This window comes from Camponotus vicinus, unplaced genomic scaffold (genome assembly GCF_025532165.1).
Source record: "Camponotus vicinus isolate PSW18456_S1 unplaced genomic scaffold, iyCamVici1.0 SCAF_9, whole genome shotgun sequence".
Lineage (NCBI taxonomy): Eukaryota > Metazoa > Arthropoda > Insecta > Hymenoptera > Formicidae > Camponotus > Camponotus vicinus.
Window position 1 is genome coordinate 7,018,315 of NW_028141981.1, and position 17,800 is coordinate 7,036,114.

The 17,800-nt window shown below is 38.7% G+C and overlaps 1 protein-coding gene across 3 annotated transcripts in view; it reads left to right on the forward strand.

Annotated features, from left to right (window-relative positions):
- The window catches only part of LOC145976832 (uncharacterized), a 128,137-nt gene that overhangs the window by 62,998 nt on the left and 47,339 nt on the right, over positions 1-17,800 (forward strand). For all 3 annotated transcript variants that reach the window (XM_083108258.1, XM_083108260.1, XM_083108259.1), the window contains exon 3: positions 995-1,213. In XM_083108258.1, coding sequence (XP_082964384.1) covers positions 995-1,213 — 219 coding nt within the window. The remainder of the gene's footprint in view (positions 1-994; positions 1,214-17,800) is intronic.

Sequence of the window (17,800 nt, forward strand, 5' to 3'; positions counted from 1 at the left end):
AAAAGACACGAGATAGACATCCGGGATTTCGCACGCGACAAAATATTAGTAAGACATAATTTATTTGCAAACCATTTCGATATGTAGATCAAAAATCTATATACTTCAACTTAATAAAACTCTTAAAATAATTAATAATATTTATAAATTACTTAAATATATTTAACATAAATATACTTAAATATAATTAACACATCACTTAAATAATAAATAGTAAAGATAATATTTTAAACAGTCTTTTTAATGATTGCTAGATGTAAATATAAATTTTTCCTAAATAAGGCATATAATTAATAATATGTAAGTTGATACAAGTTTCTAAATCGCTTCTATAACGTAGTCTTCTTGTTTGCTTTGCGATTGCGTTGATAAATGTTTCATGGCGCATTTACAAACTTTAGCGCATCCTATATATCGCCCTTACAAATTTGGGAAGAAAAGGAAGAGCTCGGTATGCCCCCGTGTAATTAGACACTGCAGCCTGGAACAACATCCAGAGCTGGGCATTGTTCCCAGAAATTAAGGGAAACGGGGGAAAACCGGGAAAGCTGGCAAGGATAGGGGATTTAGGGAGGGTCGCTAATTACGACGAGTTTGTTCGGGGGAGAGAAGCCATTTTCTGCAAACGCATAGTCGCGTCTGTGTGCGTTATATTAATATACGCGCGGGGCATAGAATTTATCTCGAGAGTCTTTTCTCTTTTGCAATTTGATCTTCCATTCTTGATGAAATGAAATGGCGCATACTTTTCTCTCACAATTATGAAAAGTTGTATTTATTCATTTTATTATACTTTTTGTTATATATATATATATATATATATATATATATATATATATATATATATATATATATATAATTATAGCATATTTATAGGAAAATAATATATATATTCATACACTATATAATTATTATTTCAAATTTGATAATTTTATGTGACATTATGTTATATTGTATTTGTATTTATCTAATTTCTGTTCCGATTTCTGCGCAGGTAAAGTCTGGATTGGCGACAATGAGGTCGCGTGGCGGACGGACCAGTCTTTCAAGAGGACATCACCCTTAAATCCCTGTGCCACAACTACTACCACGACGACGACAGGTGGCGGGCCACTGACACATCCCCACCTGTCGCCACCCGTAGCTGCCCCTATTACCACCCCCGATCATAGAAGCCCCAGTAGCATGCACGCGAAGCTCGGCATCTCACCTGGTGAGTAAAAGTAATTCCGCGAGAAATACAAATCTTCAATATATTATAATTTTGCGAAAGAATATTTTATGCAATATAAGCAAAATATACGTTACGCTAAAATTTAACGAAACATTTAACGGGAAAATTTCGTAGCGTTTTCTACTTTCATTCGACGTCACGTCTCGAAGAAATAACGAATTCGCACCCTCGCGGCTCATCCGTGAGAAACCTACTTTGTGCTGTCCTTGCCAGCACTGACTATCGAGGGTCAGTGGCTTAAAGTAGTTCCTAAAGCGAGGCTCTTTAAATAATACAATAAGCTTGATGTTATTTGCCGGACAATCAAGAGAAAAGGTGAGGGGAAGGGGAAGAATTCTTTTAACGGAAAAGCTCCAGTAAAATTGCCTCTCGAAGATGCGTACATTTCCGACCCTGAACAAACTTTGACACGAAAATTCACGACACTTGTCTTGCTGCATCTTACAACTCGCTCACAATATAATGATTACCGGGTATTAACTTTGCATGTTAAGATAAGATAAAATTACAAAAAAATCTGGAATTGTATTCGATATCAAGAAATAACATGGCAGCTTCACACAATATATCGTATTTAAACTACTTGAATTATAATTATTATATGATTCTATATTTATTTATGACGAAATGTTGAGTGATTGTTTAAATAGGATAATTCAGAATGATTATATCATTATGCATTATTAATATTCTTTACCAATTATTTTTAAAATTATTCTTTTCCTCGACGCTCAATAAAATACAGAGAGAGAAACTAATTGCTTAATATAATATATCGGTACATGTTATGTTAAAGAAATTCTATTTTTTTAATAATTTCCGAGAAAGGAAACAGGAGATAATAACGATAAGAAGATAATGTGGCAAAAGACATTATCTTCTTTTCATTTTTAAAAGCAAATAGAAGTATCTATCGTCGTGACGTCCTTGCATCATGACGGCTATCGATTAGAACTTTGTTTCGGAAGTTACTTCGTGAAAGTGAAGGCTGAGAAGTACGGAACGGCGGTTCCTTTCATTTGCCTAAATAAATACAGCTCGGACAACGCGAGGGGAATCGCGCTGTCCGGAGCCCGAAGCTGGCTGGCATTGGTTATACGATCGGATCCTAGACTTCGAAGACGAACGCTTCTCGTCTTTTCGAGACAAGCAGGGGAGTTGCAATCTCGCGGGAGGGGGAAGGAAGCACTCGGCGCGGCATGTTTAATGCATCGCTCAACATTTCCATGTCAAACATCGCTTTGACTCGCGGAATTTAAAACCGTCTCGCTGCTGCACGCTCGAGATCGTGTGTGCGAGAGAGCGATGACGGGGAAACTACTCATCTTTATTTACTGGATAACCGCCGCGCTCGAGATGCGTTAAGTCCACGACGCGGTCGATAAGGGTCGAAACTTAAAAGCCACGAGGGTGAAACCGGAGACTGAATGAGATTCCAGAAGCGATTTTAGGAGGTAAATGATGTTTCGACCGCGTGCCGGTCTTGACCGAGTGCGTTTCGCAGCGTGAAAGAACATTAACATCTTTCTATAACATCAAGATGTATTCGGGATTATTTCTTACATCGTAAACGATAATGATTTTCAGAAGAAAAACAAAATTCACGTTGATGATGACGAATAAAATACTTAATATTATATATGAGAAAAAATATCTGAATTATATTTAAAGCCGGTAAATTATATTTTGTGTTATAATAAAAATTAGAGTTTGAAATCATTAGTCTATGAAAGTCATGAATCAATATCAATGCTGCTGAAATGTAAAATTTGTTAATTACTTTTTTAGATACTAAATTAAAAAAGCTTATTTTACTAGTCAAAGCTAATGAAACAATTTCACTATGACTTATGGTAGTTTAAGAAAACAGCAATTTTTATAGCAAAAATTAAGTCAGATGATTCTATTAAAATTATACTCGTTTTCATTTATCAATAATCTAATAATTAATGTAATTATATGCATAGAGAACACATATATTTAAATGCATATTATTTTTTATCATTTTATATAAAAATAATTCATCAAGAAAAAATCAATTTTCTTCAAACGATTCGAAGGGAGACTTAACTCTTGTCGCAAACGCTGTTATCAGCATCGAGCATAGCGTCAACTTTAAGGAAGGAAGGATATTTCCCCGGACATAGGGTCCTACCGAAGCTATTTGCCTCGCAAAGCCGTCCTGGCCTAGCTGCCAAGTGTGTTTATTTGGTATATCAATAAGGACGAAGTGGGCGAGAGCGAGGATGCGGTCCCCCGAGGACCTCGTCCTTACATGGCGGCGATCGGCAGCGACTCTTTCTGGACAGCTTGATAACATTATGTCGCCTGCGCCGACATATGCATCGGCTAGTTTTTAAAGGACGAGGGCCGAGAGGGCTCTCCCTAAAATATTACGGGCTTGTGAACATACTCTCGTAAAGACACACATGTGTTACAACGACGTGTCTTTCCCTAAAAATGATACGGCAACCCTAAATATAAGTTTAACACATAATAGGAAAACAATCGATAAAGCATAAATCATTTGCTCGAATGACACCAGCCGATATAACGCATTTCTCGACGATTATTTTTCGTTTAATTTCAAATAAACGGAATTTCCATCGGAAGATTAATTATGCAGATATTTCTAGTGTTAAAAATTAAGTTATTGGAAAATCACGATTTATCTTGATTTATGTGTAAATATGTGTAAATATCGAGAAATTTGTAGTTAAAATTGATACACGTTTACTGCCTCCAGTAATCCAAAAGTGTATTTACATTCCCGGAAGGTGTGTTAATTATGACGTATTTTCTTTTTATAAATAATCAGTAATTAATACATTTATGTCTAATATATAAATATACTTTTCACTCGTGCTATCTTAAAATCACATTTAGGTCAGGGATAATAAACACATGGTACAGGGATAATAAACATGTTAAGTGTTAAAATAAATTTTGTAAAAATATGTTAACTTTTTTTGAACTATAAAAATTGTATATAATATGAAAACGGGAGGAATAGCAGATATCTTAAAGATTAGTTTTTCAAATTATTGTATTCGCGTAACTGCACTCTATTCTCACGTAAATTACTAGTCGATTACAGAAGAATTCTTTCTTGTCGAATGACAAGAAGAAATCGTATTTCTCCCTTGAGACTATCACTTTTCTACATCGGATCGCTTTCTTCCCTCTGAAGTATGTAAATTCGACCGACCTCTTGAAATCATTTCACGTCTCTGAATACCACTCGTGAGAAACGCACTGATGTTTATAAATACAAAAAATTAATTATAAAATCTATAATGTTTTTTTATTTGTTTTATTATTTTTGCGTGAACAATTTACATCTTGCATTCTTAATAAATAAATATTCGTCATCTTAAAAAATCTGAAAGCTTTACTCGAAATTCTGGTACGGCACGTCATCATTTACTTCGTGTAATTAAAATTTACTCGCGTTACTCATATGGCACGGAAATTAATAGCGCTTTTTGAAACACGCCGGCTGCGATTGCGTTTATATTTTCATTTCGCTGGAATATGAAATATCGAACGGTGTCCATATGCGGACCAATAACTAAGAGGCTACGTGTCGCTGGTGTACGAACGCTGCGCCATCCACGTGAGGGTTGGGGACGAGAAAGGGTGGCTTGAAATATTGACTACATAGATTTCGACCATTATTGTCGCGTGTAAAACACGGCGACATTTGGCGTTAAATCGATCAGGGTGTAACTGTGGCGTCGCGCGTTGTTTCTTCTCACCGGACGAATGAATACGCCGGCCGATTGTAAAATGCAACATAAACGCCGTAAATATGTTCAACGAGACGGTCCAAGCGCCGTTTTATTGCGTGCAATCGATACCTTTGCATTTGCGCAGTTGCTTCAATAAGCCCACGAATTTATTTCAGAAATTTTCCCGGATGTTGTTATATATTTGTTATTAAATTCTAATGTTTTTATGTATTTCAGTAAAGATAGGCAATTTCTCGTGGATATGTAGAGCAGAGACTAAAAATAACTCTAAATTCTTATAAAATTTTTTTATACAACACATTTTTTATACAACTCATCATTTTTCTTGATACATCGATTAAATTTTAAATATTGTGTAATTAAGAGAATCTAACAATGCTTTCTTTGTAAAGTTAGTTTTTTTACGAACAATGTATTATTCTAATCATATGATTTCTTGTTAAAATAAGCTTGAGTTAGTAACATTGGAAAGAGTAGAAAATTTTCTTTTAAATTTTTTCTCTCTAAATTGATTAGTGGGCATATTACTACGTGATTTGAAGCACATAAAATTACATATTCCTGCTAGGTTTCTTCTTAGAACTAATTTAATTTTTTCATGAGGAATTGCATGTATCATACTTTCTACGATAAATTCAAGCTTCTTAATCGGGTATGCTTAATGACAAATAAATTTTCTGATCGTATAGATTTCTTTCAGATGTCTCTGCTCTTTTAGTTCATTATCTTATTGTCTTCGTTAAATTTTTCTATGCTTTTTGCAGTAATTTGTAATTATTTTGTACTAAAGAGATTTTTTTCTCATTTATATTATAAATAAATAAATACATTTTATTATCATCATTTATTCTTTATCGATCAAATGTTTTTCTCGAAAATAGTTTTGATAAAATGAAACAAGATTATCCTTTTTTGAAAAAAAAAGACGAATAAAAATATTTAATATAATTTGAAATATATCTTTCTAAAGATATATTTAAAAATAAAAGAAACTTACCGGTTTCAAAGTTTTGTAAGTTAAAAAGTTTATATATAGTCCACCTGGCTCTTCGATGTGATCAAGAAATCTGTCATGCTACTTTAAAGACTTTTATTTAACATAAAAATATATAATAATTACAAATTATTAAAATTTACAAAGTAATATAAAAATTATTTTTAAAAAATGCTTTTCAAATTTTAACTTTAAAGACAAATATATTGATAATTTTGCGTCATGGAAGGAAAAAAATTTTATCGGAACTTGTAGTATTATTTTTACCTGTTCTACATAAAACATTATTGACTTTTACCTAAATGCATTATTGTTAATCTTTCATAATTGCTAATTCTTATAAAAAAAATTTTTTTATATAAAGTTGATATTTTACTTACGTTCTAGTCGAATGCTCTTTTTCAATGTAGCTAGTTTACTCTTTCAATATATGCCAATTATAGTGAAATATCGTACTGATCGGTTTGGAGAAATCGCTCATCCGCAATAAAGGCGTGCCCTCGACCATAACTGAGAACGAACGAGCGCGTTTAAGCAACGTGGAGTAATTGCAGCGATAACCGAGCAGAGAGAACATTCGCGCGCCCTCGCCGCATTCGCCAAAAAGCAGGTGTACCGCAAATTAGCATCGAGCTGTAAACGCTTCATTCACGGACGATTCACCGTTCCGGCGGCTTGGGCGCGATAATTGAAGAGCTAATTATCTCGCATTAAAGTCAACCGCTCCGATCAAAATCCATTCGTGGGTCGAGTGCCCGCGCGTCGGAAACGGTCATTTGTCATCAGCGTTCAGGTGTTCATGCCCTCCGAAATTCATTGCGGCGAAAATACCTTGTGGCTCGTCAACCTGTTTTAAAGGATTCATTAAATCGTAAACGCGTCAAGTATAAAAAATAAGACTAACGTGCGATGTTACAAAGTTTGAGAGAGAATTTTTTATGTATATATTAAAATTTATATTATATTATAGATTATTATTAATTTTTTACTACAACTTTTACATAGAAGAATTTTGCGATAAATAAATTCATTCGTAAGATACGTAATGAGCGGCGCTTCGAGGATTTAAAAATAAAAGGGATAGCTTGCGTGGCTAAAAAAGGTACCAATTAGCCGCGAAATTTATAATAATACGCAATTTGTTATAATTAATCGGTTGTGCGCGCGCCTCCGACCTCTCGCGTACAACACACACGTATGAATATGCATACATATTCATATATGCATACACGTACACGCGTGCACGAACGATCGGGCACTTTTTCAGATCATAATTTTAGATAGGCCGTTCCTTCTCTCTCCGTTCTCGCTGAGGCAAATGGCGGCGTGTAGGCAAATTGAGGTGAGATTGGAGGTCAGGATTGCACCAGCCGTTACCGCATCGCCGCTGTTCACGTTGCCAGGACAGTTACAAAAACGGTTTGTAAAGCTAGCAGCTTGCTATCCGCGCGCGATCTGAGTCTAAGGAAGGGCGCGATGCGTGAAAACGAGAATTAAGAGGATCTTCTCGATTGCACATACACGTACATATACGTGCGCGCGTAAATGGCAAAGCTAGCATCACTGACTTGTTGCGGGAAAAGACCACAGTCGAGACGCGGTAAATTTCTTCCAAAGGTGGTAGCTGGTAGGTGGATTACATCCAATCCTGATGTATCTTAGAGAGCAACAGTGATAAAAAGAACAAGTTACGATTTCGTGCACGCTGTCGACATGTGTCGATTTTTACAGAGATTGCGTATCGCAATATTTTTCTAATTTGATAGTTTGATTCGATATAATAGTCTCTCTTCGTCACGTAGATTCGACATTTTCGTCAATGCTGCTTATGTTATTTACATTTTTCGCAAGGTCGGAGTCCGTTAGATACTCAGCGTATTGCCAGAAATTATATTTGCTTGATCAATTGCGTGAAAGTTGCAGCGGGAAAGAGATAGGAGCACGAGTCTATTATACGGATCCTATTCAGTTGTTAACTATCTACTTAACGAGCAGCCACTTTGTAATTACTGTCCATTGTAATTACGAAAATCCCATTAGGAAATCATTATGAGAAATCGCGATCCTGCTTTTCGTGCGAAAACGCCGACGTCAATATGAGAGAATATCCCCGTGTAGAAAACTCGAAGTCTACTATCGTCTAGGCTAGTTGGAGAAACACGCCTAACTGAAGAACCTCTAATTAAAGGCACGTACTCGGAATGTTTTCCGAAACATATTCGGTTAATCTGCTTCGACAGTTGATAATTCTTCTCGTCTGATAATAAACGATCCTGGACGCTATATTTTACGAAGTGCAGAGGTAATGGCCGTATCATCCATCAATGTCATTGACACCAGGATCAGGAAAATATTAATAACGCGTGCAAAGCAGACGCAAAAAATCGAGATAGGTCACATGTCTTTCGCTCGATCTCTTATTTTATTTCTAAGAGAGAGAGAGAGGGAGAAAGAGAGATCGCCGTTATCTCTTGGTGGCTGCATGTGAATACGTAACGACTTGCGCGCCTCGCTCTCACGTGCTTCCTCATCTCTTCCAGGGGCTCGCGGGTTCCGAGAGGAGTCGAGGGAACGATTAAGATAAACCGAACCGCTAATTAAGGGGGAGAGGCCAGGCAAGAACTCCACGCCGTGTTCTAGGCCACGCATCTCATACGCTCGAGCGTGTAACAGCTTCTTCTCGTGCAGCCAGCCAGCCCGCTCGGCCAAATGTCAACCGACGTCTCTCTCGCATATACGCGGTCGGTCAGTTTGCATCTCCCCGAGCGAGATCGCGATCTGTACACGCCGCACGATACGTATTGCGCGAAAAAAATATTTACGCTCAGTGTGGAATCCATATACTCTGCGTATAAGAAATTGCGCAGCTGCGTTATATCTGAGATTGGAATGCGAACAGATTTGATGTGACGTAGTCGTGCGTATATATACGACGTAAATTAGCAGATTATAACTTTTGGAATATTACGCATCATTAATCCTCGAGAAGAAAATATTTGATCTAATAGCGCCAAATTAACTTTTCGAACATTGAATAAACAATAAAAAAAATTGAGTTTTAATTTTAATTTAAATTCTTCTCTCTAACAATAAGTGTTACTTGAGTAAATGACAAGATCAGTGTAAAAATATAAATTGCGGTAATTGAATTTAAATCGATTTCTCGCATTTTGGAAAGCATGCGGGACGCTCGGCGTCACCCGGTATGTGAATTCGCGCGAGGCACCGCGTAATACCAAGGGATCACGGTGGACCGGCTAACGTGATTATTATAAAGTCAATACGTTGCTAACTCATCAGCCGGCTCCGCCCTCTAACAGCCCGGTAATATGCACCGGCCAAGAAGTCAGTTACGCTCTATCAAAGAGTGTTCGCTCTCTCTCTTCCTCTCTCTCTCCCTTCAACCTCTTATCGCGTCTCTTGCGTTACCTTCTCGTCTCTCGCGTTTCTCCTCCCTCCCTCCCTCGTCGAGCGCTCCCTCCCTAGCCTCCCTTAAGCACGAGTGTGTCTACCTATCTACGTGGATAGGTAAGTGCCTACCTATACGCGCGTAATCTACCGACATACATGCGGTATTCCTTCCATCTCGCTTCATCGCGCGTCATCGCTGTCTCTCTCCGCAAGGTCGGTTTCTCTTCACCGCGTGCTCTCCACTACCTGCACGTGCAATACACGCTTCGCCGTACGGTCCGCGGTATCTGCCGGCATCAGAACGAGCTGCACGAAATCGCTGTGTGCCTGCAATTATCCCTGAGAAATATATTACTTAGAGGAGCAGCGTGTGTGTGTGTGTGTGTGCGCGCGCGCGCTAAGGAAACGAGCCGGCGCAACTATTTTTCGTGGTCGCGCGATCTCTCGACTCCCTTACATATACGGTACGCGTCGAACATTATCGGGATTCATTTCGCCGATTTTTGAGGAAACCACCGCTGGATCGCGCTGCGCTCAAGTAGCGAGGAAACTGCGCGGACCGCAATTTATTCCCCCGGGGGATGTGGTGTTATTTCGGGATGAGATTCGTTACGAAGGCGAGTATAATGGAAGTTTCGCGCTCGACGATTGCTTTTATTACGGAGGGATTGCATTGTCGGGGATCCTGCTTCGACATTCTTTACATATTCGCTTTAATCGAGCGGAATCCATTCGTTGCGCGCTATCGCGATCGCGAAAAGTCGACGCGGAAATTCCCTCGTGTTTACGATATTACTTTCTTCCTCGTTTAATTTCATTATCTCAATTTAGAATTTAAAATCTTGCGCAGTCTTAATTTAAGAAAGATTTCGGACTCCTTTATCACGATATTGCATTTTCATCGTGGATCATTATCTCGATTCTCGCGAGCGTGTTCCTATTAACTTTCGCGCGGTAGGCGAGAAGCCCAGCATGTAATTTCTAAGAGCGTGCTCATTACTTTGGGATAGTTCGTTACGAGTGAATTATGAAAGCGACGTAGATCACACAGTTACCTTTGAACAGTAAAAATCTTAACTACATTCCAATTATTTTCATCAAGGTTTCGCTTGATTTATCAGACGCGTGTTGAAAAAAAAAAGAGTTTTACACAGTCAGATTTTTCATGAATTGTATTATGATGTCGAGCATGATTCTCGTTGTACGATAAAAACGAAAAAATCTTTAATGGAAAAGAGTGTTTGCTAAATAGAAAGATTTACAGACCGTGAAAAATCGCTTAGGTTAAGATAACGTTGATCGTGTTAACGGCGTCGGTAATTCTTTGCAAGAACAACATTACGGAATTATCCGTATGCTCTCTCTCTCTTTCTCTCTTTACGAGACGCATAGCGCCGCGTGCATCAGTGATCTATGAAAATTATCGATACTTATCGCGCCGCGGTTGCGCGCACGTGATAAATGCACGCACCAACGCACGCGTGTGAGAGGAAGAGAAATAGAACCGCGAGTCCGGGGAGTGTAACCGATAACGTAATACGGGAAAAAGGGAAAAGCAAGAGACGCGCACCACCTCGCCGAGGAGTATCTGTTACATGCCTTATGGACAGCGCGGAACGCGTTATTACAGTCGGAGGGGCGGTACGGGAGGAATCGCGCTTTTTTTTTTCTCCCTCGACGAGAGCGGGTTCAAGGTCAGGGTTGGGCCCGGGTCGTTTCATTCATTCGTGTGAAAAGTATGCGTGTAGAGTCAGTCGGACCGTGCAACACGCCGCACGTACGCAGGTAGATCTTAATAATCCAGCGTCTCGATCTTCCGAACACGCTCGCGGAGGCGCAGATGCGTGATTGCTTTTAGATCGAATGTGTGCATAACGAGAGAGAAAGAGCTATCCGCTACATATCTGACAAATGAGTAATTCATACTATATCGAGTATAATATGTATGCGCGTCTCAGAAACCGCACGTTAGTTTAAGTATCCTCTTGAAGAAGTATACTCAACACGATACAGAGTCGCATCGTAAATTACTTGTAAATCTTGCGTAAGTCACGATAGGAGTGCCTACCGATCTCGCGTCTCCATATGTGGATGGATGAGATGTGCTGTGACCGGCATCGTCGAATCGGCGACGGGCCGTACGTAATGATGTCGTTACGCTGACAGCAAATATAGGTGCTCGAGAGCGCGTTCCAAGGTGAAGTCGTTAAGTCCCACGGGGCATCCGGACTTCTCGTTCCAGAGGGACGGCCGGGTGTGTTCGCGCGTCTCGACAGGTTTTCGTGGCTAATTTCATCGAGGGAAGCGCGACGATCGGTTTCTTCGCCGCGGCACGTGAGGATGCCCGTGTGTGTGTATATATGTGTGTGTGTGAGTATGTGTCTGCGCGCGCGCGCGCGCGTCTCGTGGGTTCGGAGTCAGAGGTTAAGCGGCGTGATTGAGTCTTGCTTACAAGGAGCCGCCCTTCGTTGCTCCTCTCGGGCCCTACCTCTTGGGGAAGGAAACCATAATGCAATTTAAGCCATAATACTTGACTTTAAATTGAAAAGATTGCCCGAGGGATGCGAGGGAGCCGGGCGGTGCTTGTCGTCGTGTCTGGTAGTTGGTGGTAGTAGTAGTTGCTGGCCGCCGAAGTCTCATGGAGGATGAGGCGGAGAGGTTGACCGAGGAAGATCGTCCAGGAAGATCGTCGCACGTTTGCGCCAACAGAACATCGCGTATCGTGTCGAGCGACACGTAATCTCGCACGGGATGTACTTATTAGATAAATGATCACGCCGATATCGCGCCTACAATGGCGTTAAGCACCCAGTCGTACGATCTTTGAACTATCTTCTCGCACCTATGCCCATCCCTCGATGCATCGCTTCTGACAACGATTAGTAGGAATCTCTCTTTCCATCGACTTCCTTGCCTCGCTTGTTCGAGAAAATCGCGCGATTATGTGTCACGTGTAATGAAAATATATACAATTTGATCATGAAACTTTATTCTTGAATACGCCTAATAACTCTAATCATGGGTTGGAATAGAAGATAATCGAGTATGTATTACACAGATCTGATGATATATGCAATGAAGTAGTAAGAAAATCTTGTCTTATGTTCGCGCGGGATGTTGAAAACTTTCGACATTAACGTTTATTTAAACCGTACACGAAGCTAATTCTGAAGCAGCAGAGAGAGCGCACATAAAAATAACTCGCGGTGTAAAGAGAGTTAGAACGTGACCGGCACCTTAGACAGGTGTTAAGTTAAGGCTGCAATCAGCGGAGACGGCCGGAGTACATAAGGTGGCGAGTCTCGGCTGTGGCTCAAACGGAAAGCAGTTTTCCCAATTGGCGAGTTTCTCCACGCTGACCGTCGTGCTGACCAGCGGCCATCTGTCGGTCCGTACCAGCGCTGATGTCCTGTTTTCCACCCGCCCCTCATCGTCCCAACGTCGTCTTTCCTTCCTCGCTTAAGCCGTCCTGCGGCCTCTCTCTCTCTCTCCCTCTCTTTTTCTCTGTGCACGCTCTCCGGCTTACATTTCCAATCAATAACCGATTGAACAAACCCCACCCCATCCCACCCCCATCTGTCTTCCCCATAGCATTCCAGCGAACTTACAGCCAACCAATTTCGCGTTTCGCAGTACAGATGCGAAGTTTATCATCGTTCACAATCACATAGTTTGCGAGAAAATGAAATTTTAATTTCAAAAAATTATCGGAAATAATGTTTTTGCTTATGCTCGTATAATGCAATTATTTTAAATATGAATCGTTAATATAAAGATAAAGTATATAATAATAAAGTTAAGAAAAACATTGAAAGTCGAACATTGTTGTATCTGCGTTTGGGAAAAAAGGGAAGTAAAGATGTCAAGACATAACAAAAACAAGTGCTTCCTCGAACGCTTTTGCAACCCCGAGTACGTAGGCGAATTTCTCTCGTCAAAAGAGATTCAATTAACTGATACTTTAATCTGCCCACGAAAATCATATTTTTCCTGCTTTTTGTTTCTCGCGCGGCGTTCGAGTGCCAGGAGAGGTTCCACGATGACCTGGCGCACAATAATTATCGACGAGAAGTTTCTTTCTCTTTCTCTTTTTCTCTCCTCTCTTTTTCTCGCGACCAGTTTCTTTAAGAAAAGGAACTCGCGCGGCGGCAAACAGGGTGTTCCTGCGGGGCAGTCGAAGGTTGGGAGGAGAGCCCTTCTCTTCGTCGGCAACGCGAGATGATAAATCAGATAGGTGGCGGCAGCTGGTCCCCGGGAAATTGCCTCCCCATTGTACGAGGGACGTGTTATTTTGGAAAATCATCTCTCGGCTCTTTGCCTGCTAATTTCGCCGGGCCCTATGCTCGAAATTACTACCTACTTCCTGGGTCGCGGACCCGCAGTCGCCTTCGGTAAACGCGAAGTCGACCTGGGCATATGGAATGCGGTTTATGCGCTCGACCTATCGGCATCTTTTCGTTGTGAAACTCGTTTCGGCATTAATCGGAAGCGCGTGTGCATTTTCATCATCGATTTCATCTTCGATTACGTCTGTAGCCGATCCTTTGTAAATTTTGTAGTTGACGTAGATGTTTCTGTAACACTCTCCTGCTAGTATTTTTATTATACATGTAATATTTTTAACGTTCCCTATATTTTTCTGTTGAATATGGAAAAAATACTGGGATTTTTCTTATTATTTTAATTTTTATTTTATAATGTGAAATGTATAATATAATAGCATAATATGAAAATATTTTTGTTATATTAAAATAATTAAATTGGTTGCTAAAGATCCGATTGTAAAATATTGGCATTATTTTTCAGATAGATGACCAAATCAAACTAAATTAATTCATTTGTATGCATATTGTGTGTAGATATATGCATTTTTTAAGTTTCAGTTTAAAGAGTTATTGTTAGACAATCACATCGTTGAGCAAAAAAAATTAATAATGACTACATTTTAAATAAATTAGTTATATGTACAGAAATATTTTAATAATAATATTGAGAGAAATATTATGTACTTTATGTACCTTTGGTATATTGAATTTATTTTTGTATATTTTCTCTCTTTCGTAATCGTATACATGATTGTATACGATTACATAATGTATATTATAATTTTATTTCAAGACAAAGGTGCAATAGTTTATTTAAATAATTTTCCACGCATGAGTTATTTTACATAACGGCTGTTTTGAAATATATATATCCTGAAGTTGTAAAATTTCTTCCGGGAATGTAAAATATGCCGACAGTTTAATAAAGATGTAAAGATACTGAGAATAAGCTACCTGCAGTTTTTGTTACTCGAACGTCATAAGGTTTGTGTAAATCTGCCTTTCATCAGAATCAGTAAAGCGACTGATGGTTTTGCTCCATTTGCGAGTCATAGAATTTCGAAAATAGGAATCTGTCGGAAACGTGAGACTGAATATTAAAAGATTCTTTTTCTTGGAAAAGAAAAGCCTTTTCCTTTTAAGGATTTATAGCTGTTTTGCGTATTAACATGTCGAAAACTCATGGTTACGAAATCGACAGGCTAATGGGTATGTATAAAAAAATAGAAGCTATTTTTGAGAGAAACTTCTCTTCAGGAAACTTTACAATTTTATTTGAAAAAATGTAAAAGGCAAAAACTTTTTCTATATTTCTTTTACAGTATTACTGCTATTGCTGAAGAAGATAAACATAGAATAATTAAAATTTGAATAATTGACAAAATAATAGCATTTTGCATTAATTTAATACAATTTAAAAAATTATATAACTCAATACAATCACAATAGATAAAGCTATATTTACTAGTTGCAATTTTCGTCCTTCGAACCTCCTGCGGTTCGCGCTTTTAAGTTTATCATAATGAGGCGTATAAACTGCCCCCAAAACGAATCATCGAAAAGGCGACCTCTGACCCGGCTGACCTCTGACAATCGCGACACACGCGACATATGAGCAATATCATTATACAACGTACAATGACGCAGTCCACTGCACCCTAGACCGATCTAGCTTGACCCTCGATCTTTCGCTTTGTCGCTGGACAACATACGGTTTCTCCCTTGAAAATGCATTTGTATCAATAATATTACGCGTGACTAGGATTATCTATTATTATATATATCACAAGAATTTTATAAAAATATGTTAAATAATAAAATAAATATAATATAAAATAAATATGTTAAATAATAAATAATAAAAATATATAAAATTCTTTATATATGTATGTATAATCCGTATACATATTATAAAAAATATATATATAATTTCTTCTAAATATATAAAATCCTTTTGAACAAATTTCTCTCTCTCTCTCTATTGCAATTTTTTTAATAATTAATAAATAAAATTATTGCCAATATCGTATATTTTAATGTGGAAGTTGCAATAATAATAAATTTACATTGCGCTGAAATTGATAGTTTTCTGCAAATTGCGAGATATATTTTTGCTCTCAATGGACGCTATTCTCAATACGACATTAACGCGACTCCTTGAAAACATTCAATCGGTTTTAATTGGCGGATGTGTGTTTGGGTCGCGCGTGGCGATGTCCCCTCGCTAGTCCATCTAGCATCGCGGAACGTTTCCCGCCCGGAAATTTGTCCACTCTGCCTATTACCGTGCGCACAATTAAAACCAATAATTCACCCGCCCCTTCCCCGCCCGGCAGAGGTGAGGGATCGCACAGAGGCCGATCTGGCACAGGCCGGATGAAAGGACAAAGTATCTGCGCTCCACATTTTCGAGTGTGTCCATTTTCCCTGGTCGAACCCAACGTCGATTACGGTGATGGCGAGCCGACGCGGCCCTCACATGCGTAGGTAACAATAATGGCCACTGACCATCTTGGCCATGAATATTTCACCCTGTGTCCCGATGATTCAATCCGACAATGGCCTATTCCTTCGGACAATGCTCTGGTCAAATGCACTGCTGTTGACGAGAAGGGGTGGTTGCAAAATAGGGACGATCAGAGGCGACCTCTGACTCTAAAAAGCGTGGGTGAGACGCACAGACCGCTTTTCAGTCGAGGTGACGGTTTTCGTGCGGGTGCCTTTACCTAAACTTCTCATGACAAAGCTATGGTAAAGTAAATAATATTACCGCAAAATACATATATATAATATAATCATTATTATTAATAGTGATATTAATTATATTACGATTAATTGAAGGATCATTTTAAAGATGATATAATTTCTCTTCGAAGGTACAGATTTATAGAAGCTAAATAATTGTAAGGAAGTGCATATATACAATTAATGCACATTTGTAAGAGTTTATTCTCAACTATAATTTTGCCATTATAATTAAATAACGATCAGACGCGAACATGCCTTGCTAGAGCCTCTTGAAAGAATTTGCTTAATACGAAAACCATTAGTCACACGTTGATCAGACGATATAGAGGATAAAAGAATATACAGAAACACGCATTGCGATATCCGCTGATACACATTGCGCGCCAGTAAACGTGATAAGCCGTCTTATTCGAGTAATTACTGTTTTTGTATACTCTTTTGCAGATTTACCGCGCATACGTTAAAATGAATAGCACGAACGCTCGCTTGATGCACGAGTCTGCCATTACACGCTCTCAGGCGTATGAATAATGAGGGATGGGCGTTTAATTATTATACTCATCGTAACGTATAATATACGGTGCATTGGAGCGATATCTTTTACCCTCCGTGCGCGATATACGCAGATATATTTTCTCGGATCAATTATTTTCCACGCCGTTATATACGCGATTATCCTGTAACTCTTTTGCTTGCTTTTATACTCGCGTAAGGAAAATCGGACGCGCCTATTATATCCCCCGAAATTTTGGCGTTTACACAGATTTTCCATAAAGAAAAATTTCGTTTATCGTCGATAAGATGCTTAACGATGCTTACTTACTATTTTGAAACGGAGCAAGAATTTGCAAGTCGTGCGTGTCGTCAACAAGAACGATCCATCATTGACCGAAGGTTCACGTTTGGGGCAGATTGTAGGCTCCATCGGGGCCGGCTGCATCTGTTTCCCTGTTTATACAATTCTCCCTCGTTCTGCATCTCTTTTCTCTCTCTCCCGTCCTCTGCAGAATGTATGTACATACATTCTCCTCGCTGGAGTTACTTCCCTCGTATTATTTCCCGTTGTAGCTAATAATGTAGTGCTACATATTTCAAAACTCGTTTGAGAAAAATCTCAAGCTCTATCAAATTTTTGTCATAATATAACTTAAATAATATTTTTTTCAATTTGCTTAAGTTAGATTGAGAAATAATTAATTTTTAATTATCGCAAATTATAATTTTATTCAATTCAAACGAAAAAATTAAAATATATGACATAATACATGTATAATACATTATTAAATACGCATAAAAGAATATATAAAATGTATACATTTTCATTCTTTGAATTATA